Source organism: Oncorhynchus mykiss, chromosome 9 (assembly GCF_013265735.2).
Source record: "Oncorhynchus mykiss isolate Arlee chromosome 9, USDA_OmykA_1.1, whole genome shotgun sequence".
Lineage (NCBI taxonomy): Eukaryota > Metazoa > Chordata > Actinopteri > Salmoniformes > Salmonidae > Oncorhynchus > Oncorhynchus mykiss.
Window position 1 is genome coordinate 18,717,691 of NC_048573.1, and position 25,265 is coordinate 18,742,955.

The following is a 25,265-nucleotide window of genomic DNA, read 5'->3' on the forward strand; positions in this document are numbered from 1 at the left end:
ACATGCCTAGTGCTTGTTTTGGACTATGAAAGACAGAAATGATCATATACTAAAAAAGTTGAAAAGGGCACAAAAATGTTCAAACATTCTATAAAATGCTTATATTTGTTGAAGAGAAAGTGAAAGAGAGACAGATAGGATGTGTGAATGTGAGAGTGTATATTCAGTTTGATTATTCATCTGCATACTGAATGTACGTCTGTCTATGACGTTGTATAAGTGACATCTAAGAGACGTTATCCTGTCTGATTCAGTGCGTCTCTCTGTCTGTCTGTCCCTATGTCCTTGTCATATTGAGCAGTGTAGAGGGAGACTACAGCCACTGACATCTACTCTCTGTTTGTCTCTTTAAGCCAACATCATAGAGAGGGTGGGGCTGGGCTATACCGCTGTACCGAGCGAGAGGAGCGATGGGGAGAGAGGGGAGGAGAGGAAGGGAGGAATGTGAGACGAGGAAGAAGGAGGGAAGGAGGGATTTTGAATGATAGACAGAGAAGGAGGGATCGGAGTGACAGAGGGAGGAGAAAAGGGAGGGAGAAGGATAGCAAAAGGGAGGGCTTAGGGAAATAGAGAGCACAATTGAGAGAGAGAGAGAGAGAGAGAGAGAGAGAGAGAGAGAGACCATGTAAAGCATGGTCTCTGTAATGCACTGTGAGCAAGGGATGAGAGAGAGAGTCACACACACACTGTCTCTCCACACGTGCGCACCCACACACACACACACACACACACGCAATGAAACTGAGAGTTGCTTTGATCGGGAGATCAAGAGACACACACACATTCTCTCTTTCTCTCACACACAGAGGGAGTAAGGAAGGCATCCAGGCTGGTGCCTTTTGAAGCAGCAGTGAAAGAGAGAGGAGAGAGGACAGGGGGAATCTAAGGCACCGGACCACTGTCACCTACCGACCAGCCCCCCGCCGATGATCCACGGCTACAGCCACTGCACAGTAAGAGACAACAGCTACCTGTCACCTCCCTCCCTTCATCCCTCCATTCATTCATTCATGCCTCGCTGCCCCTCTCCTCATTTGTGTGAAGGATACTCAACCGTGGTGATGTTGGAGTTGGAGATCCGATGGGTGGCTAGGCAGGCACACTGCATGAGTTCCCTTTCCCAAAGTCTCTCTCTTGCTTCCTCATTCATGAATGTCACCTCTGTTTGTGGGAACTGCTGGGATTAAAAATTGTTTCTCTCTCTCTCTCTCTCTCTCTCTCTCTCTCTCTCTCTCTCTCGGGGGGTAGGTGAAAAGGGGGTTATGCCAGGAGAGCTTGAAAGGAAGGAACGATCCAGCTCTCCGTCTGTCCGTCCACCCGTCATCCTCATTCCTCTTTTTTTTCAGAGCCGATATCTCAGGTCGGACGGTCCCGTTTTGAATTCTTTCTTTTTCTCTTGTAATTTTAGTTTTTTTCTCTTTTTTGATGGAGGGATGTGAAGGATCAGGTGAAGAAAGGAGGAGCTGCATTGTGGATGTCTGAAAGCTTGTGTCATTTATAGTTTTTTGGGTTTGTTCTTATTTCAACGATCACTTTATTTCAACGATCACCTCCTGACTGAATTGAAGCGTGTGTGTGAGCAGCAGGACTGGAGGCTATAAGGACTTTGAGACTTATCTCTGTTTTGATATGATTCGGTCGTCAGGAAAATTCTTTCCTGTCCTGAAGGAGCTGTGTCAAAGTTAGCTGGCGCTGCAGGGAGAGGAAGGGGCCGTGGGGAGGGCCGTGGCCCAGGACAAAGCACCCAACCTGGGACGCACACAGAGGGACACTGGCGTAGTGGCTCTTCTCACCCACTGATAACTGTGTACCTGAAAATGACACCATGAGTTTTATATCTTCCTGCTGCCATTGTGACGGAGGGACAGTGACAACAACGTAAACAACAACAAGTGCAATAGCAGGCAACAGCCTAAAGGAGAACAACAACAGCTAAACCACCAGTGACTGGAACAACACATTGCATCGAACCAAACCTCAACTAGTCAACATCCCACAACTTTGGGTGAGCCTTTGACAAGGACTCCACCACTCTCACTGCCGTGGTGGTCTCCTCCCTCCATTCACCAGCAAGAATCCCCTAGTGACCCCCACTCTGCTACTATATTCCTCCAGATATTGTTGACATAACATATTGACATTTCTATGTCAATCTAGGAAAGTTTTCTCAAGGATTCTGGGTAATCTCCTCCGGCGGTGCGCCGTCGCCCTGGGTGAAAGGGCAGGGGGGCGGCCCACGGTTCCCCCCGACCACAACCGGGTGAAAAACAGGAGCGGGCGGCAATATGGCGGCTCTCGCCAGCTCATTGATCCGCCAGCGGCGGGAGGTGAAGGACCCCCAGGCCAACCGGCAGGTGGCCAACAAGAGGAAGCCGTGCCCCAAGGCCAACAAGTCCCTGTGCCAGAAACAAATATTATTACTCATATCAAAAGTCCGACTATGTGGCAATCGAGGGCGAAAGTTAGAAAAAAAACCGGGTGAGTCAATATATACAGTACCAGTCAAAAGTTTGGACACACCTACTCACTCAAGGGTTTTTCTCTATTTTTTACTATTTTCTACATGGTCGAATAATAGTGAAGACATCAAAACTATGAAATAACACATAACACACATTTGAATCATGTAGTAACCAAAAAAGTGTTAAACAAATCCAAATATATTTCAATGTTTAAGATTCTTCAAAGTAGCCACCCTTTGCCTTGATGACAGCTTTGCACACTCGTGGCATTTTCTCAACCAGCTTGATGAGGTAGTCAACTGAAATGCATTTCAATTAACAGCCTTGTTAATTTGTGGATTTTCTTTCCTGCTTAATGCGTTTGAGACTATCAGTTGTGTTGTGACATGGTAGGGCTGGTATACAGAAGATAGCCCTATTTGGTAAAGTCCATATTATGGCAAGAACAGCTCAAATAAGCAAAGAGATCATCATTACTTTAAGCATGAAGGTCAGTCAATACGGAACATTTCAAGAACTTTGAAAGTTTCTTCAAGTGCAGTCGAAAAAAACATAAATTGCTATGATGAAACTGGCTCTCATGAGGACCTCCACAGGAAAGGAAGACCCAAAGTTACCTCTTCTGCAGAGAATAAGCTCATTAGAGTTACCAGCCTCAGAAATTGCAACCCAAATCGATGCTTCACGGAGTTCAAGTAACAGACATATCTTAACATCAACTGTTCAGAGGAGACTGCGTGAATCAGGCCTTCAAGGTCAAATTGCTGCAGAGAAAACACTACTAAAGGACACCAATAATAAGAAGAGACTTGAATGCTCCAAGAAACACGAGCAATGGACATTAGACCAGTGGAAATCTGTCCTTTGGTCTGATGAGTTCAAATTTTAGATTTTTGGTTCCTACCGCCGTGTCTTTGTGAGACGCAGAGTAGGTGATAGGATGAAATCCATGTGTGGTTCCCACTGTGAAGCATGGAAGTTGCGTGATGATGTGGGTGTGCTTTGCTGGTGACACTGTCTGTGATTTATTTAGAATTCAAGGCACACTTAACCAGCATGGCTGCCACAGCATTCTGCAGTGATACTCCGTCCCATCTGGTTTGCGCTTAGCGGGACTACCATTTTGTTTTTCAACATGACAATGACCCACACACCTCCAGGCTGTGTAAGGGCTATTTTACCAAGAGGGAGAGTGATGGAGTGCTGCATCAGATGACCTGGCCTCCACAGTCACCGACCGCAACCAAATTGAGATGGTTTGGGATGAGTCGGACCGCAGAGTGAAGAAAAAGCAGCCAACAAGCGCTCAGCATATGTGGGAACTCCTTCAAGACTGTTGGAAAAGCATTCCAGGTGAAGCTGGTTGAGAGAATGCCAAGAGTGGGCAAAGCTGTCATCAAGGCAAAGGGTGGCTACTATGAAGAATCTCAAATCTCAAATATATTTGGATTTTTTGAACACTTTTTTGGTTACTACATGATTCCATATGTGTTATTTCATAGTTGTGACGTCGTCACCATAATTCGACAATGTATAAAATAGTAAAAATAAAGAAAAACCCTTGAATAAGTAGACGTGTCCAAACTTTATACTGGTACTGTATTTTCACTTTCATTTATGTGAGTATATACTTGTCTATTACTCTCTTTCTTTTACTTGCTACTTAATACTCCTGAGAGTTGTGAAGGTATTATTATTCTGGTTTATTTCATCATATACAGTCTGTACCCACCATACATGACCCCACCAATCCATGTTGACAGTTTACATGATTGTCAAGAAGCTCAAAGCGTCTTTATCTTCTTGTTACCGAGCAGACATATAAGTTGAGCATGTGTTGACTGTGGAAAGCAGAGGTGACCCAGTGGTGCAGTTAGCATAAGCCCCGTTGTATTCAGGCGAATGGCCTGAATATCCGTAGCATTATCATCTAAATGGAAACGAGGGAGAGTTAGGATTTGTACGTACTGGTTGTGTTAAAAATAAAAATAATTCTATCTACTCAATACTGACAATACAATAAAAGTTGATTTTGTTTTCTCTAACAAAATGTTCCACATCTGCTACATCCTTTCCCCTATTATAACTTTAAACAATAGTCCTACCATACAGAATGAACCACACGACTGCCCCCTTCTCTGTCTGTAATGGGTGTGATTATTGTGTTACATGTCAGCACAGCGGACCGACCAGCAGACAGGTCCTGGTCATTTGCGGCGATAGAAAAACTTGGCGTGTCATTGTGATTTAGCACTGTGTAAAAACATCAATATCCTCATTTACGGGGCAACTGGTGTGTGTTTGTGTGTGTGTGCACGCGCGTGTGTGTGTTCGCATGTGTTATTTAAAACCCTGTGTGTGTGTGTTTTACATAATTAACCCAGTGGCACATTAAACCGGTCAGACTAAATCTATCACAATACACTTCTGGTTAGTGGAATTAAACTAGACTTGAGGAGGCATATTCCCAGACTGCTTTGAGGGGCCTTCGTCACGGTGGCTGCTGCAGTTTTATGATCTCATAAGTAAATGGACCAAAATGAAGTTTAATGGTGGCAACAGTATTTCTATGAGCTAGTGTGAGACAGTGAGCTGGTTATAAGACAAACTGTTCTTCATGTCGAACAATGTTATTTATGGGACATCCTGCGATTGTGTTTATATTCACACGTATCTCTGTGCTCTTGACATTTGGAGTTATTCGGAGTAGTCAGTGTGTCAAAATATTGAAATCATTTCAGACTATACGGTCACCTTTGAGAGTATATTTAAGCAACAATGCCCGGGGAGGTGTGGTATACGGCCAATTTACCACAGCTAAGGGCTGTTCTTACGCACGACGCAACGCGTGCCAGGACACAGCCTTTAGCCGTGGTATATTGGCCATGTGTGGGTCATTCTTGTAATATTTTTATGTTATATTTCAAGTATTGGCTCACCAAAATGAAATGTTAAAAGATTTTGAATATAAATTGAAATGTCCAGTATAATGTATTTTTTTTTAAAATCATGTTTTTTAACTGGCACTAAGAATTCTGTAATGTAATTATATAACATCATTCAACAATTTTCAACTGCATGGTACAGAAACAGGCAAGTAATCACATTATTTTATATCTGTATTTTGTTGTTTTTTAAAGTCAGGTGGGGATCGTCGAGCTGACCAACTCAACCCCGTTACATGAAATGAAGATGGAAAACTAGTACTTATCAAAATAATACTTTAACCCATAAAAATATACAATCTATTCATTCATGCACACCATGTGGTCTCCTGTCCTTCACCACATGAGGAGCAGAGGCCATTTTGAACCAAAAAAACCTGTCACAAGCATAGTAATAAAAGGGCTTTAATGTCTGAGGTCGGAAAATATGTTTTCTTGACGGTTTTAATATGTACTTAATGTTGTGGGGTGTTCAGTTATTCTAGTAAAAAAAAAAAAATCTAATATTAGCGCAGCCCAAGAATGACCCATATCACAAACCCCTGAGGTGCCTTATTGCTATTATAAACTGGTTACCAATGTAATTAGAGCAGTAAAAATACATGTTTTGTCATACCCGTGGTATGCGGTCAGATTTACCACAGCTGTCAGCCAATCAGCACTCAGGGCTCGAACTACCCAGTTTATATTAGCCTTTTCTCTCTCTGTATACCAGGTTCTATTTAGTAATTTATTTCAAAGTATGATTTCCGGCATGTTGTGTGAAGACTCACTCAGAATTGAAGAATTGAAGGCTGACTTAGTTAGATGCTTCCAGAGGTTTCTCTCTATCATGGAGGGACTGTTGAGTGAAGTGAACGGTCTATGAACGGTGTGTCGACGTTCTATAAATACGGTGTAAACGTTCTACATCTATAAACGTAGCTCCGTTGGTAGAGCATGGTGCTTGCTACGGCAGGATAAGTGGCCGCGATTCCCGGCACCACGCATACGCAAAACATGTACGCGGCAGGTTTGTAAAGTCGTACGTGAATATTATATAAAACCTAATACCAAGTAAGCACTCCCCTCTCCAAACCCCAGTAGCCATTGGTCTAACTGGGCGTGTGTAGTAGCTGCTGCGGTCGTCATTCCGCTGGTCGACCCTATATGTATTATCAAGTTCGTCAGGGTGATCACGGTGGAAACCTTACCCGTGAACACAGCATCTGCCGCCGCGGCCACCATGCACTGCACTGTAATTACCGGTGGAAAATATGGCACCCACACTCACGCATATACACATGCCCCGGTGAACATAGATATCAGCCCAGGTCGTAATGGCCGGCCATTCCTTTTCTAATGGGTTGCACCAGCGGTCGCTACAGTCTGATTGTTTTATTATGGTAATACAAGCCCCTTTTGCTTTCTATGGCTTCTCCACGATTCCGGCATTCACTACGTATTAGTATGGATTAGACATAGCTTGCCCCTGTCATTGTGGGAATATTGCCTGTCAGCAAAAAAAGAGAGAGGGAGAGCGAGGGAGAATCGGTGACCCATGGCCGTGAGTTTGTAGGTGTTCCTGAGTGTGTGTTTTTCCGTCTCTGGTGCCTCTGCCTGTGTGTGCACAATAACAGAAACTGTAATTGATATGGTAATTTTGGGTATTATCAACAATTTTACTGCAGCATACTGTAAATTATGGAGCATTGTGGGAAAATGTTGCAGGTGGGGAAAGAATTGCTGTATTTCGAATGGTACTGTAATTCCACCCACGGAATTTCTAAAGTCTTTGAAAGTCAAGTTAATAAACAGATCATTGACCATTTCCAATAACACCGTACCTTTTCCGCTGTGTAATCCGGTTTCCGAGCTGGTCACGGAAACGCTCAAGGTCCTAAACGATATCATAACCGCCATCGATAAAAGACAGTACTGTGCAGCCGTATTCATCGACCTGGCCAAGGCTTTCGTCTCTCAATCGTCGTATTCTTATCGGCAGACTCAACAGCCTTGGTTTCTCAAATGACTGCCTTGCCTGGTTCACCAACTACTTCTCAGAAAGAGTTCAGTGTGTCAAATCGGAGGGCCTGTTGTCCGGACCTCTGGCAGTCTCTATGGGGGTACCACAGGGTTCAATTTTCGGGCCGACTATTTTCTCTGTACATATCAATGATGTTGCTCTTGCTGCGGGTGATTCCCTGATCCACCTCTACGCACACAACACCATACTGTATACTTCTGGCCCTTCTTTAGACACTGTGTTAACTAACCTCCAAACGAGCTTCAATGCCATACAACACTCCCTCTGTGGCCTCCAACTGCCCTTAAATGCTAGCAAAACCAAATGCATGCTTTTCAACTGTTCGCTGCCTGCACCAGCCCGCCCAACTAGCATCACTACTCTGGATGGTTCTGACCTAGAATACGTGGACAACTACAAATATCTAGGTGTCTGGCTAGACTGTAAACTCTCCTTCCAGACTTATATCAAACATCTCCAATCCAAAATGAAATCTAGAATCGGCTTCCTATTTCGCAACAAAGCCTCCTTCACTCACGCCGCCAAAATGACCCTAGTAAAACTGACTATCCTACCGATCCTCGACTTCGGCGACGTCATCGACAAAATAGCTTCCAATACTCTACTCAGCAAATTGGATGCAGTCTATCACAGTGCCATCCATTTTGTTACCAAAGCGCCTTATACCACCCACCACTGCGACCTGTATGCTCTAGTTGGCTGGCCCTCGCTACATATTTGTTGCCAGACTCACTGGCTCCAGGTCATCAATAAGTATTTGCTAGGTAAAGCCCCACCTTATCTCAGTTCACTGGTCACGATAACAACACCCACCCGTAGCACGCGCTCCAGCAGGTATATCCCACTGGTCATCCCCAAAGCCAACACCTCCTTTGGCCGCCTTTCCTTCCAGTTCTCTGCTGCCAGTGACTGGAACGAATTGCAAAAATTGCTGAAGCTGGAGACTTACATTTCCCTCACTAACTTTAAACATCAGCTATCTGAGCAGCTAACCGATCGCTGCAGCTGTACATAGTCCTTCTGTAAATAGCCCACTCAATCTACCTACCTCATCCCCACATTGTTTTGATTTACTTTGCTGCTCTTTTGCACACCAGTATCACTACTTGCACACCATCATCTGCTCATCATCACCTGCTCATCTATCACTCCAGTGTTAATCTGCTAAATTGTAATTACTTTGCTACAATGGCCTATTTATTGCCTTACCTCCTCAAGCCATTTGCACACACTGTATATAGACTTTATTTTGTTTCTATTGTGTTATTGACTGTACCCTTGTTTATTCCATGTATAACTCTGTTGTTGTTTCTGTCGCACTGCTTTGCTTTATCTTGGCCAGGTTGCAGTTGTAAAAGAGAAATGGTTCTCAACTAGCCTACCTGGTTAAGTAAAGGTGAAATCATTTTTTTTTAAAGAATACAGTATCGTATCTTTGGATCGCCAAAAACCTTTTGACCGTAGTGGGTGTAAGGTATTGTTGTTTCTGTTGCATTGACGTATTTTGAGGTGTGCCTTGTGAGAGGCTATATCTGTTGCCCCCATGAATAAGAATGCTGTACCAACTTAACTCCTATGTGATTATAGTGCCCCATCAGTTTGTATAGGGGACAGATTGGAGAGGCAGCAAGTCTTCAACCATAAACGGTTGAGCATTTTGCCATGTCCTTTTGGTCTGTCTTGCCCTGTGGTCACTGTGGGTTTGGAAGTCTTTGTTAAGGCCTTTGTTATGTGCAAATGATATAAAACACCAAATATTCATAAATACACTGTAATGTGTAAACACTTTACCTACTGTAGCAGCCAACCTGCTTGCACTAATCACAGTAAAATACTGGGAAATCCGTTCATTCTGATAACAGTAGCTTCACTTTTTTACAATATAATACAGTCAATTTTACAGTATTGTACTGTGTGTTACCGTATTGTTACCATATTTATATATATATATATTATTTATATATATATATATATATATATATATATATATATAATATATATATTATATATTATATATATATATTATATTATATATATACTGTAATATGAAATACAGAATTTCACTTGCCACCAAGCTGCCTGTAAGCTACTGTCAAATTCACAGTAACCTTATTTACAGTGTGTGTGCCTCTGGCTATGTGTTTGTGTCTGTGCATCCCATTGGCTGTGTGTGTGTTCCTGCCTGTGTGTGTGTGTGTGGTGTAGGTGGTTGGAGGCGATCATTGATCACTCATCACCAGTGACCCCACAGAATTTCCCTGACCTCTCCTGTTCGTAGCTCACCCTCAAAGGGGCATCTGGTTGGTTTTGCGTTGGCTCTACCCAGCATGCAACAAGCTTCCACAAGAGTTTAGCTTAATTATAGATCAGCATAGGGGACCGAGAGAGGAGTGGGATGGAAAGAGGCATGGAAAGAGGGACAGGGAGAGGACTGGGATGGAGAGAGGGATGGAGAGAGGGACAGAGAAAGGACTGGGATGGAGAGAGGGATGGAGAGAGGGACAGGGAGAGGACTGGGATGGAGAGAGGGATGGAGAGAGGGACAGGGAGAGGACTGGGATGGAGAGAGGGATAGAGAGAGGGATGGAGAGAGGTATGGAGAGAGGGACAGGGAAAGGACTGGGATGGAGAGAGGGATGGAGAGAGGGATGGAAAGAGGGATGGAAAGAGGTATGGAGAGAGGTATGGAGAGAGGTATGGAGCGAGGGATGGAGAGAGGGATGGAGAGAGGGACAGGGAAAGGACTGGGATGGAGAGAGGGATGGAGAGAGAGAGGGATGGAGAGAGGGATGGAGAGAGGGATTGAGAGAGGGATGGAGAGAGGGATGGAGAGAGGGACAGGAAAAGGACTGGGATGGAGAGAGGGATGGAGAGAGGTATGGAGAGAGGTATGGAGAGAGGGACAGGGAAAGGACTGGGATGGAGAGAGGGATGGAGAGAGGTATGGAGAGAGGGACAGGAAAAGGACTGGGATGGAGAGAGGGATGGAGAGAGGGACGGAGAGGACTGAGATGGAGAGAGGGATGGAGAGAGGTATGGAGAGAGGGACAGAGAGGACTGGGATGGAGAGAGGTATGGACAGAGAGAGGGACGGAGAGGACTGGATGAAGAGAGGTATGGAGAGGGACAGAGAGGACTGGATGGAGAGAGAGGGACGGAGAGGACTGGATGGAGAGAGGGATGGAGAGAGAGAGGGATGGAGAGGACTGGATGGAGAGAGGGATGGAGAGAGAGAAGGACGGAGAGGACTGGATGGAGAGAGAGAGAGGGACGAAGAGGACTGGGATGGAGAGAGGTATGGACAGAGAGAGGGACAGAGAGGACTGGGATGGAGAGAGGTATGGACAGAGAGAGGGACGGAGAGAGGGATGGAGAGAGGGATGGAGAGAGGGACAGGAAAAGGACTGGGATGGAGAGAGGTATGGAGAGAGGGATAGAGAGAGTTATGGAGAGAGGGACAGGGAAAGGACTGGGATGGAGAGAGGGATGGAAAGAGGGATGGAGAGAGGTATGGAGAGAGGGACAGGGAAAGGACTGGGATGGAGAGAGGGATGGAGAGAGGGACAGGGAAAGGACTGGGATGGAGAGAGGGATGGAGAGAGGTATGGAGAGAGGGATGGAGAGAGGGACAGGGAAAGGACTGGGATGGAGAGAGGGATGGAGAGAGGACTGGATGGAGAGAGGGATGGAGAGAGGGACAGGGAGGACTGAGATGGAGAGAGGGATGGAGAGAGGGATGGAGAGAGGGATGGAGAGAGGGACAGGAAAAGGACTGGGATGGAGAGAGGGATGGAGAGAGGGATGGAGAGAGGGATGGAGAGAGGGACAGGAAAACGACTGGGATGGAGACAGGGATGGAGAGAGGTATGGAGAGAGGTATGGAGAGAGGGACAGGGAAAGGACTGGGATGGAGAGAGGGATGGAGAGAGGGACAGGAAAAGGACTGGGATGGAGAGAGGGATGGAGAGAGGTATGGAGAGAGGTATGGAGAGAGGGACAGGGAAAGGACTGGGATGGAGAAAGGGATGGAGAGAGGTATGGAGAGAGGGACAGGAAAAGGACTGGGATGGAGAGAGGGATGGAGAGAGGGACGGAGAGGACTGAGATGGAGAGAGGGACGGAGAGGACTGAGATGGAGAGAGGGATGGAGAGAGGTATGGAGAGAGGGACAGAGAGGACTGGGATGGAGAGAGGTATGGACAGAGAGAGGGACGGAGAGGACTGGATGAAGAGAGGTATGGAGAGGGACAGAGAGGACTGGATGGAGAGAGAGGGACGGAGAGGACTGGATGGAGAGAGGGATGGAGAGAGAGAGGGATGGAGAGGACTGGATGGAGAGAGGGATGGAGAGAGAGAAGGACGGAGAGGACTGGATGGAGAGAGAGAGAGGGACGAAGAGGACTGGGATGGAGAGAGGTATGGACAGAGAGAGGGACAGAGAGGACTGGGATGGAGAGAGGTATGGACAGAGAGAGGGACGGAGAGGACTGGATGGAGAGAGGTATGGAGAGGGACAGAGAGGACTGGATGGAGAGAGGGATGGAGAGAGGGATGGAGAGAGGTATGGAGAGAGGGACAGAGAGGACTGGATGGAGAGAGGTATCGAGAGAGAGGGATGGAAAGAGGGACAGAGAGGACTGGATGGAGAGAGGTACGGAGAGAGGGACAGAGAGGACTGGATGGAGAGGTATGAGAGAGGGACAGAGAGGACTGAGATGGAGAGAGGGACAGAGAGAGGGATGGAGAGAGGGACAGGGAAAGGACTGGGATGGAGAGAAGGATGGAGAGAGGAATGGAGAGAGGGATGGAGAGAGGGACAGGGAAAGGACTGGGATGGAGAGAGGGACAGAGAGGACTGGATGGAGAGAGGGATGGAAAGAGGGATGGAGAGAGGGACAGGGAAAGGACTGGGATGGAGAAAGGGACAGGGAAAGGACTGGGATGGAGAGAGGGACAGAGAGGACTGGATGGAGAGAGGGACAGAGAAAAGACTGGAATGGGGAGAGGTATGGACAGAGAGAGGGACGGAGAGGACTGCATGGAGAGAGGTATGGGGAGAGGGACAGAGAGGACTGGATGGAGAGAGGGATGGAGAGAGGTATGGACAGAGAGAGGGACGGAGAGGACTGGGTGGAGAGAGGTATGGAGAGAGGGACAGAGAGGACTGGATGGAGAGAGGGACAGGAAGGACTGGATGGAGAGAGGTATGGACATAGAGAGGGACGGAGAGGATTGGATGGAGAGAGGTATGGATAGAGAGAGGGACGGAGAGGACTGGATGGAGAGAGGTATGGACAGAGAGGACTTAATGGAGAGAGGGACAGGGAGGACTGGATGGAGAGAGGGATGGAGAGAGGGATGGAGAGAGGGATGGACAGAGAGGACTGGATGGAGAGAGGTATGGAGAGGGACAGAGAGGACTGAGATTGAGAGAGTGATGGAGAGGACTGGATGGAGAGAGGGACAGGGAGGACTGGATGGAGAGAGGTATTGAGAGAGGGATGGAGAGGACTGGATGGAGAGAGGTATGGAGAGGACTGAATGTAGAGTGGGATGGAGAGAGGTATGGAGAGAGGGACTGAGATGGAGAGAGGTATGGAGAGAGGGACAGAGAGGACTGGATGGAGAGAGGTATGGAGAGAGGGACAGAGAGGACTGGATGGAGAGAGGGATGGAGAGGTATGGAGAGAGGGACAGAGAGGACTGAGATGGAGAGAGGGACGGAGAGGACTGGATGGAGAGAGGGATGAAGAGAGGGACATCCCTCTCTCCATCCAGTCCTCTCCGTCCCTCTCTCCATCTCAGTCCTCTCTGAGATAGAGAGAGGGATGGAGAGAGGGACAGAGAGGACTGAGATGGAGAGAGGGACAGAGAGGACTGAGATGGAGAGAGGGACAGAGAGGTCTGAGATGGAGAGAGGTATGGAGTGAGGGACAGAGAGGACTGAGATGGAGTGAGGGACAGAGGGGACTGAGATGGAGAGAGGGAGAGAGAGGGACAGAGAGGACTGGGATGGAGAGAGGGACAGAGAGAGGGACAGAGAGGACTGGGATGGAGAGAGGTATGGAGAGAGTGACAGAGAGGACTGAGATGGAGAGAGGGACAGAGAGGACTGGGATGGAGAGAGGGATGAAGAGAGGACTGGATGGAGAGAGGGACAGAGAGAGGGACAGAGAGGACTGATGGAGAGAGGGATGGAGAGAGTGACAGAGAGGACTGGATGGAGAGAGGGACAGAGAGGACCGGATGGAGAGAGGGATGGAGAGAGGACTGGATGGAGAGAGGGACAGAGAGGACCGGATGGAGAGAGGTATGGAGAGAGTGATGGCGAGAGGGACAGAGAGGACTGGATGGAGAGAGGGACGGAGAGGATTGGATGGAGAGAGGGACGTAGAGGACTGGATGGAGAGAGGTATGGAGAGGACTGGATGGACAGAGGGATGGAGAGGACTGGATGGAGAGAGGGACAGGGAGGACTGGATGGTGAGAGGGATGGATGGAGAGAGGGATGGAGAGGACTGGATGGAGAGAGGGATGAAGAGAGGACTGGATGGAGAGAGGGACAGAGAGGACTGATGGAGAGAGGGATGGAGAGAGTGACAGAGAGGACTGGATGGAGAGAGGGACAGAGAGGACCGGATGGAGAGAGGGATGGAGAGAGGACTGGATGGAGAGAGGGACAGAGAGGACCGGATGGAGAGAGGTATGGAGAGAGTGATGGCGAGAGGGACAGAGAGGACTGGATGGAGAGAGGGACGGAGAGGATTGGATGGAGAGAGGGACGTAGAGGACTGGATGGAGAGAGGTATGGAGAGGACTGGATGGACAGAGGGATGGAGAGGACTGGATGGAGAGAGGGACAGGGAGGACTGGATGGTGAGAGGGATGGATGGAGAGAGGGATGGAGAGGACTGGATGGAGAGAGAGATGGAGAGGACTGGATGGAGAGTGGGATGGAGAGGACTGGATGGAGAGGACTGGATGGAGAGAGGGATGGAGAGGACTGGATGGAGAGAGGGATGGAGAGGACTGGATGGAGAGTGAGGTTAACTATGTAACTTAATGCCTGTATCAAATATGGTGGCAGTTCAAACGTGTGGTATTGCAATGTGTGATCTTCTAGTTGGTGTACGCTGTTTTGTTTATATTGGTGCTGTGGTGATATGGGTCTATTTGTTTTAGTGTGTCGGTGTATCTGAGTGCTCCACGTGTTCCTTCCTGCATGTGTGTGCGTGGTCATACAATATACAGTATACGTCCATAACCATACGTACTTACCCATAACCTACTCATGCCCCACTATTTCCTAAGCAAGTAGTTTAGGTTCCATGTGTTTATGTACAGGTGCGTGTGTGAGCAAGCTCTAAATAAACATTCAGGTTGCTTGTGTCCATTTCTGTGTGTGTTCGCCTGCCTGGATGTGATGCATGTGTGTATCGTCTGTAATCGCTGCTTACCTGTGTGTCAGTGACAGATGATGATCTGATGTGCATGTCCCTGACTGACCCTTCCTCCTCCTCCCCACCCCCCTCCGTCAGACCCCATCTCAACTCACTCACCGGGTGGCTGGTAACAACCCATACGAATGACGGCCTCACCCTCCACTACAGCCCAGTCAGCTGTTAACAAGGTCAGCCTGCCCCTCTGCAACCACAGAGAGGAGGAATCACCACGCTGGAATTGTGTGTGTGTGTGTGTGTGTGTGTGTTTGAGAAGGAATGGGAAGATTTATAGGTGTGTGTGTGTGTTTGAGAAGGACATATAAATGCTGTTTACCAAACAGAATATAATAACACTTCTACTGCATATCAGGTCAGGGACACACACATCTAGTGCGCACGGGTTGGCGCATGCCTGACTGCGTTTGTGTGTGTGTGTGTGTGCGGTGCTGCCGTGGCTAGAGATATCGGGAAAGGAAAGGGCCCTACTACTACTATAAATCCACCCATACACCCTTCGATAAGGCCTGGGTAAATTACAACCCTTCGCTGAAGTGTGTGTGTGACAATGAGCAGCTCATCGTTGCGGTGTGATTCATCAGGCCCCATCAGCACTGCTCATTAACACACTGATTTATCAATCACACACACACACACACAAACTGATTTAATCAATAACACTGTGCTCAGTGTGGAGAGCAACCATTCAGCCCTGCACAATTTCTGGAGCGAGAGAGAACACAGTAGCAGAATACCTGACTACTGTGACTGAACCAAACTTAATTAAGGAAAGCTTTGACTATGTACAGCCTTGCTATTGAGAGAAGCCGCCATAGGCAGACCTGGCTAACAAGGAAAGACAGGCTATGTGTACACTGCCCACAAAATGAGGTGGAAACTGAACTGCACTTCCTAACCTCCTGCCCAATGTATGACCATATTAGAGACACAGACCCACAAAGAATTCTAAAACGAACCCAATTTTGATAAATTCCCATATCTATTGGGTGAAATACCACAGTGTGCCATCACAGCAGCAAGATTTGTGACCTGTTGCTACAAGAAAAGGGCAACCAGTGAAGAACAAACACCATTGTAAATACAACCTATATTTATGTTTATTTATTTTCCCTTTTGCACTTTAACCATTTGCACATAATGACATTTGAAATGTCTTTATTATTTTGGAACTTTTGTGGGTGTAATGTTTACTGTTATTTTGTATTGTTTATTTCAATTGTATTTCTTATCTATTTCACTTGCTCTGGCAATGTTAACATATGTTAACCCCTCAAATTGAGAGGTTACCCCAACATCTCCCCCACTTCTCTACTCCCTTGCTCTCGCAGTGCCCAAACCCTTATATTCTCAAGGACCCCTCCCTCCCTCCCTCAAGTGTCTTCTTCCTCAACATGGTGTTGACATCTGTCTCCTTCCTCTATCTCCCTCCCTCCCTCCAAGTCTGTCTTCTTCCTCAACATGGTGTTGACATCTGTCTCCTTCCTCTATCTCCCTCCCTCCCTCCAAGTCTGTCTTCTTCCTCAACATGGTGTTGACATCTGTCTCCTTCCTCTATCTCCCTCCCTCCCTCCAAGTCTGTCTTCTTCCTCAACATGGTGTTGACGTCTGCTAGCCAGGTAGTTAGTCAGGGACAACGGGGAGCTGGGGAATGGTGTAGCTGCATTATAAACCCAGGACTCAGAGAAGCTGCTACATGCATTTATAATGGAGCTCTGATTGCTACAGGGGGACGGCTGGTATTGGGGATGACATGGCAGGCATTCACTTGCTGTAGTAACTACACACGGTAGACAGTGTTGCACAGACACACACACACACACACACACACACACACACTGCAAGTCTGTGAAGATGATCCATTGGGTTCATCCATCTGGATATTGCTTTCCCATTAGTAGCCTAGCGTATGAAATACACAAATAAAACTACCGCAATAAACCACAGCAAATTAAACTGTTACATACCACTGGACATGTTCAATTATTTCATTGCATTATTGTTTCCAAGTGGTTGCAGATCTATAAAAGGCTATGAGCTGTGAGCTTGTGACAGCCATTTATATTCTGTTATTCACACCACCGCCAAGATGGCCGAACATTTTCCAGTCTTCTGTTGGGCTCCATTGTTTTTTCACTACTCACCTCCAGTTTACTGCCAATGGGACAGATGTGAAAATGGAGCCTGCTATAAATTCGTTTTAGATAACATTTGGCCTCCATAATGATCAATGAGTGTAAACGCTCAAGGTGCTACCTTATTGATTTGTGGTGGTGAAAAAGCCATTGGTTTTTTGAGATGGATGTCATCATCCACAGGCATCTATAGGTGGTGACTTTAAGAGGTGGGTGGGGGTTGTGTGTGTGCCTTCGGGGGGGGGGAGGGAATTCGTGAGAGGGCCATGGTACCAAAGCGGGTCAGAGAGGGGCAGTCGAATCGGGATCGGAAACAACTGTTCAGCTGATGACCTTCAAAGAAGGAGCACAGAGGGAGAACACACACACACAAACACGTGTACACATGCACGGTGGAACGCACAGACAGAAACGCACAATCTGTGACAGCTATGCCTCTGGTATCAATATGTAAACCACCTCAGGTGTGATTCATAATTAACCTGTAACACCATCTGTACCTTATACAGGTGGCACAAACACTCACACACACTCCCACACCACTCACACTCACACACACACACACAACATATTCATCCTCTGTCTTGCCATGTACAGGATGCAGCAGTCTCGTTCTCGCTCATTGTGTTTGACTTGATGCAGGAAACAGATGAAGTGCTGTTTCTGCTGAGGCAGCATCTTCTACTCCCGCTGCTTGCCTCAATGTCAAAAATGAGTGGCGAGGAGAAGCATGGTCCCTTTAATCAGTGGTCATACTTCTAATGACTGTATTCACATGCACTGGGAGAGGAATAAACACGTTAGCATTTTCTATGCAATCAATTTGCCTGATGGTATGCAAACACAGCTGTACGTGGATGACATGGAGATACGGTCCACGCACACCTCCTAGCCATCCTGACTCACTGACTTACTCACTCACTCACGCACGCACGCATGCACGCATTCACTCAAACACCAGCAAGATCTCATGGTTTTACCAATTTGGCATCAGATTCTGACCATTAGCCACGTTTCTCCAAACATCACATTTTGAAGAAGCTGCAAACAATACAGTACATACATGTGAGATGGGTGATGCAATATGTTAACACAATTTAGAAGTGACTAAGATACAGCAGAATAGTGTGGAGTCCAGTTTATACATATAAGATGAGTAATGTTCGATATGGAAACAATTATTAAAGTGGCTAGTGATCCATTTCTAAAAGTGGCCAGTGATTCCTAATCTATATCAATACGCAGCCGCCGCTGATGTTCTAGTGATGGCTGTTTAACAGTCTGATGGTCTTGAGATAGAAGCTGTTTTTCAGTCTCTTGGTCCCAGGTTTGATGCACCTGTACTGACCTCGCCTTCTGGATGATAGCGGGGTGAACAGGCAGTGGCTCGGGTGGTTGTTGGCCTTGATGATCTTTTTGGTTTTCTTGTGACATCGGGTGCTGTAGGTGTCCTGGAGGGCGGGAAGTTTGCCTCCGGTAATGCGTTGGGCAGACTGCACCACCCTCTGGAGAAATTTGCAGTTCTGGGCAGTGCAGTTGCCGTACCAGGCGGTGATACAGCCCGACAGGATACTCTCAATTGTGCATCTGTAAAAGTTTGTGAGGGTTTTAGGTGACAAGCCAAATTTCTTTAGCCTCCTGAGGTTGAAGAGGCGCTGTTGTGCCTTCTTCACCACACTGTCTGTGTGGGTGGACCATTTCAGTTTGTCAGTGATGTGTACGCAGAGGAACTTGAAGCTTTCCACCTATTCCACTGCGGTGGCATCGATGTGGCTAGGGGTGTGCTCCCTCTGCTGTTTCCTGTCCACGATCATCTCCTTAGTTTGGTTGATGTTGAGTAAGAGGTTATTTACCTGGCACCACACTCCCAGAGCCCTCACCTCCTCCCTGAAGGCTGTCTCATCGCTGTTGGTAATCAAGCCTACTACTGTCGTGTTGTCTACAAACTTGATGGTTGAGTTGGAGGCACGCAAGGCCACTCATGTGGGGGCCCCAGTGTTGCAAGGATCAGCGAATAGGTGTTGTTTCCTACCTTCACCACCTGGGGGCGACCTGTCAGGAAGTCCAGGATCCAGTTGCACATGGTGGGGTTCAGACCCAGGGCCTCGAGCTTGATGATGAGCTTGGAGGGTACTATGGTGTTGAATAATGAGCTATAGTCAATGAACAGCATTCTTACATAGGTATGCCTCTTGTTCAGGTGGGATAGGGCAGTGTGCAGTATGGTGGCGATTGTGTCATCTGCGGATCTATTGGGGCGATAAGCAAATTGAAGTGGGTCTAGGGTATCAGGTAGGGTGTTGGTGATATGATCCTAGACTAGTCTCTCAAAGCACTTCATGATGACAGAGCTGAGTGCTATGGAGCGATAGTAATTTACTTCAATTACCTTTGTCCCTGTACCTAAGAAAGCAATGGTGGCCATCTTGAAGCATGTGGGGACAACAGACTGGGATACGGAGAGATTGAATATGTCCGTAAACGCACCAGTCAGCTGATCAGTGCATGCTCTGAGGATGCGGCTAGGAATGCCATCTGGGCCGGCAGCCTTGCGAGGGTTAACACGCTAAAATGACTTACTCACGTCGGCCACAGAGAAGGAGAGCCCACAGTCCTTGATAGCGGGTCACTTCGGTGTTATTCTCAAAGCGAGCGAAGAAGGGGTTCAGCCTGTCTGGAAGCAAGACTTCAGTGTCCGCGACGTGGCTGGTTTTCCACGTACGTCTTGTGTCTGAGCCGTCGAACTGGGACTCAACTTTGTCCCTACACTGACATTTAGTTTGCTTGATTGCCTTGAGGAGGGAATAACCACACTGTTTGTATGCTTCCATATTCCCAGTCTTCTTGCCTTGGTTAAATGCTGTGGTTCACGCTTAGGTTTTGCGCAAAATGCCGTCATCTATCCACGGTTTCTGGTTGGGGTAGGTTTTAATGTAAAGGGTTAACCCTTTACACTCGTGGTAATTGGCCTACATGGATAGGTATAATTGAAATGTTTCTTACAGAAAGCATATGAAAGGTGTGTGCACAATCATGGTAGCAATTGAAAGGGAACAGTTTGGAGATGATGGAAAAATGATTAGAACAAAGTTGAGGAGACAACGGTTCACCTGACAAAGGATTGAATCCAAACATTAGATTGTTGATTTATATGTGCATTTTTACATTTACTGTACTTTTCGCCGCATTTGTTGATAACGAAATCAGGAAATGCTTTGGATTCATTCACTACACAGAGCATGAAAAATGTGGAGTAGGTGCAACATAAGACAGAAAAATGCCAAGGGTTGAAGTGAGACGACTAACTAGTGTCTCAAAGTGACACTCACTTCTCCAAAGTGTTCACAGTTCTTAAATCATTTCAATGCACTTTTATGACCCAAAGAAGAGTCTTCAACTATACTACTTTACTTTTGCTGTGCTGTTGAGGAACTAGAGCAAGCACACTTATGGTTGTTTTGTTTGGAACACCCTGCATCCCCGCCATCACACAATTACTGTTGTTGTTTATGCAGTCTAATAACAGGATACATACATGGCAACCTGGGTCAGGTGGGCATCATTTGAACATTTGTTTTATTGCCAACGTGACTAGCTACGTTATAAAATACGATCTTGAAGTATTAGGCTTTCACAGGGCAATTCACAGAAACAGATGGTCATTTTTGCGTGCATAGAGAGGAGTCGTGAGTGATTCAGGTGCACAAACACAGGCTCAGTCTGTTCAGAACAACCCAGGGTGTGGCGCCATGTCATCTTCTGACTGTACATCAAACATGGTGATCATAAACACTTACACTGTATATGACATGATATGGATATGATATGGAAATGTGAAGTGCACATTTGGACTGCTTGGTGTTTGGCTTGCTTGTGCAGTATGACATCAACGCGGTGTTTACTATAATCCTCGACGTCTCATCTTTAGAAAATAAATAGTCTTCATTTACAGCATTACTGCCTATTGTAGGGGGGATCTGGGCAACTTCTTGTTGTGCGCGGTGCTCAAGTTCAGAACGGTTGTCAGTCAAACCCGGCACAGTGGTGTGAAGGCGAGAGCCTGAGAGCTGACCTCATTTGTAGCATGTACTGTACAGCCACTGACCTGTAAGTTAGGCGCTTATCAGTGCCCAAACCTGTCATTTTTTTTACCTGTACACGGGTATGAGTGTTAAGGGATATGGTTTGGGATAAAATTAAATGTAAAAAATTAAAAAACACTGAGAATGAACACCTTCGGATCCAGAGTCATGAGACCACTGCACCACCCGGGAGGCCCGCTGGCCTACACTCTTGCCTGCATGTACTACCTTTTGGTTACACTACTTGTATCTTTGCTTTCGATTTGTGTTTCTTTGCTTTCACTGCCAGTCCGCTAGTTTTGGAGTGACGGTTATTCTTCACAGGCTTATTTCATTTGCCTACTTAAGTAGATGGTCTGACGTCACCTCGTTTTATAGTTTCAGCTAACGTACTTCAAAATTGTCAGTCACGGGTCAATAATGTACGGATATTACAAGCATGTCTATCTAATACATTTAATGACAAACCATCTAACTACTTAGGTAAACATATGAATTACCTGTTGCACAACATTCGGCGCAGTTGTTGGTAACTGGTTCGCTCTCGCTTTAAAATTATTTGCTTACATGTTTTGGGGTTTTGATGTCTTATTTTTGTTTACAATTCTATATATTTTGCTTTCAATTGTTTGGCTTTTGATTTCGACATCCATTATCTCACCCGTTCTGGAAAATATAATGTTTACATTCTCAACTTTATTTACCATGTTCACAATTTTATTTTATTTTGAATTCAATACATATGGCGTGAAATTGACCCCATACAGATACCCCCCAAAAACTACTTAGGTAGTACTTTAAAGTATTTTTCCTTAAGTACTGCTGACTGCACACACACCGTGCATGCAGACAAAAACACACACACGCACGTACATACACATGTACACACACACACACACCGCTACACCCCTCATGGCCATGCGTGCAGAGTGTGATCTCTCTGTCAACAGTGTCCGACCCCCCCAAACTCTTACTCCTCTCCCCCAGCCTATGTATGTATGTATGTATGTATGTATGTGTGTGTGTATGTGTGTGTGTGTGTGTGTGTGTGTGTATGCATGCATGCATGATGTCAGAGCTGGGTGTGTGGTTCATTTGCTTTGATCACGGAGTGATTAGGGTGCAACAACGAGGGGTGAGAGACAAAACGGAAAATGGAATGGCACCCTATGCCCCCTGGCATCTCTCTCTCTCTGTCTCTCTCTGTCTCTCTCCCTCCCCCCACACAAATCGACGCACACCACGGTTGGGCTCAATTTGAATCAAAGGTAGTCAATTCAGGAAGTGATTTGAATGTAGAATTCAGACATTTAAAACTTTTGAAATAAATAGCTTCTACTTTTCAGTTTATTGACAAGTCAAACAAAATGAATTCTATTATTGAAATGTAATTTTTGTTAACTTCCTGAATTGACTACCTTCACTTCGAATTGAGCCCAATCCTGACACACACATACAGTGCATTCAGAAAGTATTCAGACCCCCTCCCTTTTTCAACATTTTGATACGTTACAGCCTTATTCTAAAATGTAGGAAATATTTTTTCTTCTTCATCAATCTACACACAATACCCCATAATGACAAAGCAAATGTATTATGTATTAAAACTTAAGCACAAAAATACCGTATTTATATAAATATTCAGACCCTTTGCTTTGAGACTCAATTGAGCTCAGGTGCATCCTGTTTCCATTGATCATCCTCGAGAGGTTTCTACAACTTGAAGTCCACCTGTGGTAAATTCAATTCATTGGACATGATTTGGAAAGGCACACACTTGTCTATATAAGGTCCCACAGTTGACAGTGCATATCAGAGCAAAAACCAAGCCATGAGGTCGAAGGAATTGTCCGTAGAGCTCCGAGACAGGATTGTGTCGAGGCACAGAACTGGGGAAGGGTACCAAAACAATTCTGCAGAATTGAAGATCACCAAGAACACAGTGGCCTCCATCATGGAAGAAGTTTGGAACCACAAAGAGTCTTGTTAGAGCTGGCCACCCGGTCAAACTGAGCAATCGGGGGAGAAGGTCCTTGGTCAGGGAGGTGACCAAGAACCAAATGCTCCCTCTGACAGAGCTCCAGAGTTCCTCTGTAGAGATGGGAGAACCTTCCAGAAGGACAACCATCTCTGCAGCACTCCACCAATCACTCCTTTATGGTAGAGTGGTCAGACGGAAGCCAGTCTTCAGTAAAATGAACATGACAGGCAGCTTGGAGTTTGCCAAAAGGCACCTGTCTGATGAAACCAAGATTGAACTCTTTGGCCTGAATGCCAAGCGTCACGTCTGGAGGAAACCTGGCATCATCCCTTCGGTGAAGCGTGGTGTTGTTAGCATCATGCTGTTGGAATGTCTTTCAGCTGCAAGGACAGGGAGACTAGTCAGGATCGTGGGAAAGATGAACGGAGCAAAGAACAGAGAGATCCTTGATGAAAATCTGCTCCAGAGTGCTCAGCACCTCAGACTGGGGCGAAGGTTCACTTTCCAACTGGGCAATGCAGGAGTGGCTTCGGGACAAGTCTCTTAATGTCCTTGAGTGGCCCAGCCAAGAGTCCAGACTTGAACCCAATCGAACATCTCTGGAGAGACCTGAAAATAACTGTGCAGTGACGCTTCCCATCCAACCTGACAAAGCTTGAGAGGATCTGCAGAGAAGAAAAGGAAAAAGTCCCCAAATAAAGGTGTGACAAGCTTGTAGCGCCATCCCCAAGAAGACTCGAGACTGTAATCGCTGCCAAATGTGCTTCAACAAAGTACTGAGTAAAGGGTCTGAATACTTATGTAAATGTATATTTATGTTCTTTATTTTTAATACCTTTCCAAAAAATTATAAAAACCTGTTTTTGCTTGTCATTATGGGATATTGGGTGTAGATTGATGAGGATTTAAAGAAAAAAAACATTTAGAATAAGGCTGTAATGTAACAGTATGGAAAATGTCAAGGGGTCTGAATACTCTCCGAATGCACTGTGTACTCTGTACACACACACTACACTAAAACATTTATTCTACCGGCCACTTAAAGCCATGTTTTGACATATGAGAACATGAAACACAGTCAAATATTCAATGCCTTCTATACTGAGTACATGAAACACATTAAAACAATTCACTCTATCCTGCCGTTCAGCCAGCCAACACTGTTCATTATGAAAATGACATCCGGAAGAGCAGTACTATGTGTGGGTGTCCCCCAACCAACCCATTAGAGGTAGCTTAAGTAAAGCATAGAGTGGTAGAATTTAGAATAACAGGGTGTTTAGTGCAGTAAAGAAGTTCCCTGATGGTGATGTCCTGATAAGACAGGGTAGTGTTGTGATGGTGATGTCCTGATACGACAGGGTAGTGTTGTGATGGTGATGTCCTGATAAGACAGGGTAGTGTTGTGATGGTGATGTCCTGATAAGACAGGGTAGTGTTGTGATGGTGATGCCCTGATACGACAGGGTAGTGTTGTGATGGGGATGTCCTGATAAGACAGGGTAGTGTTGTGATGGTGATGTCCTGATAAGACAGGGTAGTGTTGTGATGGTGATGTCCTGATAAGACAGGGTAGTGTTGTGATGGTGATGATAAGACAGGGTAGTGTTGTGATGGTGATGCCCTGATAAGACAGGGTAGTGTTATGATGGTGATGCCCTGATACGACAGGGTAGTGTTGTGATGGTGATGCCCTGATAAGACAGGGTAGTGTTGTGATGGTGATGCCCTGATAAGACAGGGTAGTGTTGTGATGGTGATGCCCTGATAAGACAGGGTAGTGTTGTGATGGTGATGCCCTGATACGACAGGGTAGTGTTGTGATGGTGATGCCCTGATAAGACAGGGTAGTGTTGTGATGGTGATGATAAGACAGGGTAGTGTTGTGATGGTGATGCCCTGATAAGACAGGGTAGTGTTGTGATGGTGATGCCCTGATACGACAGGGTAGTGTTGTGATGGTGATGCCCTGATAAGACAGGGTAGTGTTGTGATGGTGATGCCCTGATAAGACAGGGTAGTGTTGTGATGGTGATGCCCTGATAAGACAGGGTAGTGTTGTGATGGTGATGCCCTGATACGACAGGGTAGTGTTGTGATGGTGATGCCCTGATAAGACAGGGTAGTGTTGTGATGGTGATGCCCTGATAAGACAGGGTAGTGTTGTGATGGTGATG

At 46.3% G+C, this 25,265-nt stretch overlaps 1 protein-coding gene across 1 annotated transcript in view; it reads left to right on the plus strand.

The window, feature by feature from the left end:
- Positions 1–674: 674 nt before the first annotated feature.
- LOC110531665 (fibroblast growth factor 11-like) overlaps positions 675–25,265 on the plus strand; it is a 115,118-nt gene continuing 90,527 nt past the window's right edge. The window contains exons 1-2 of the mRNA XM_021614984.2: positions 675–953; positions 1,249–2,478. Of these exons, the coding sequence (XP_021470659.2) occupies positions 2,286–2,478 (193 nt within the window). The 5' untranslated portion in view covers positions 675–953; positions 1,249–2,285. The remainder of the gene's footprint in view (positions 954–1,248; positions 2,479–25,265) is intronic.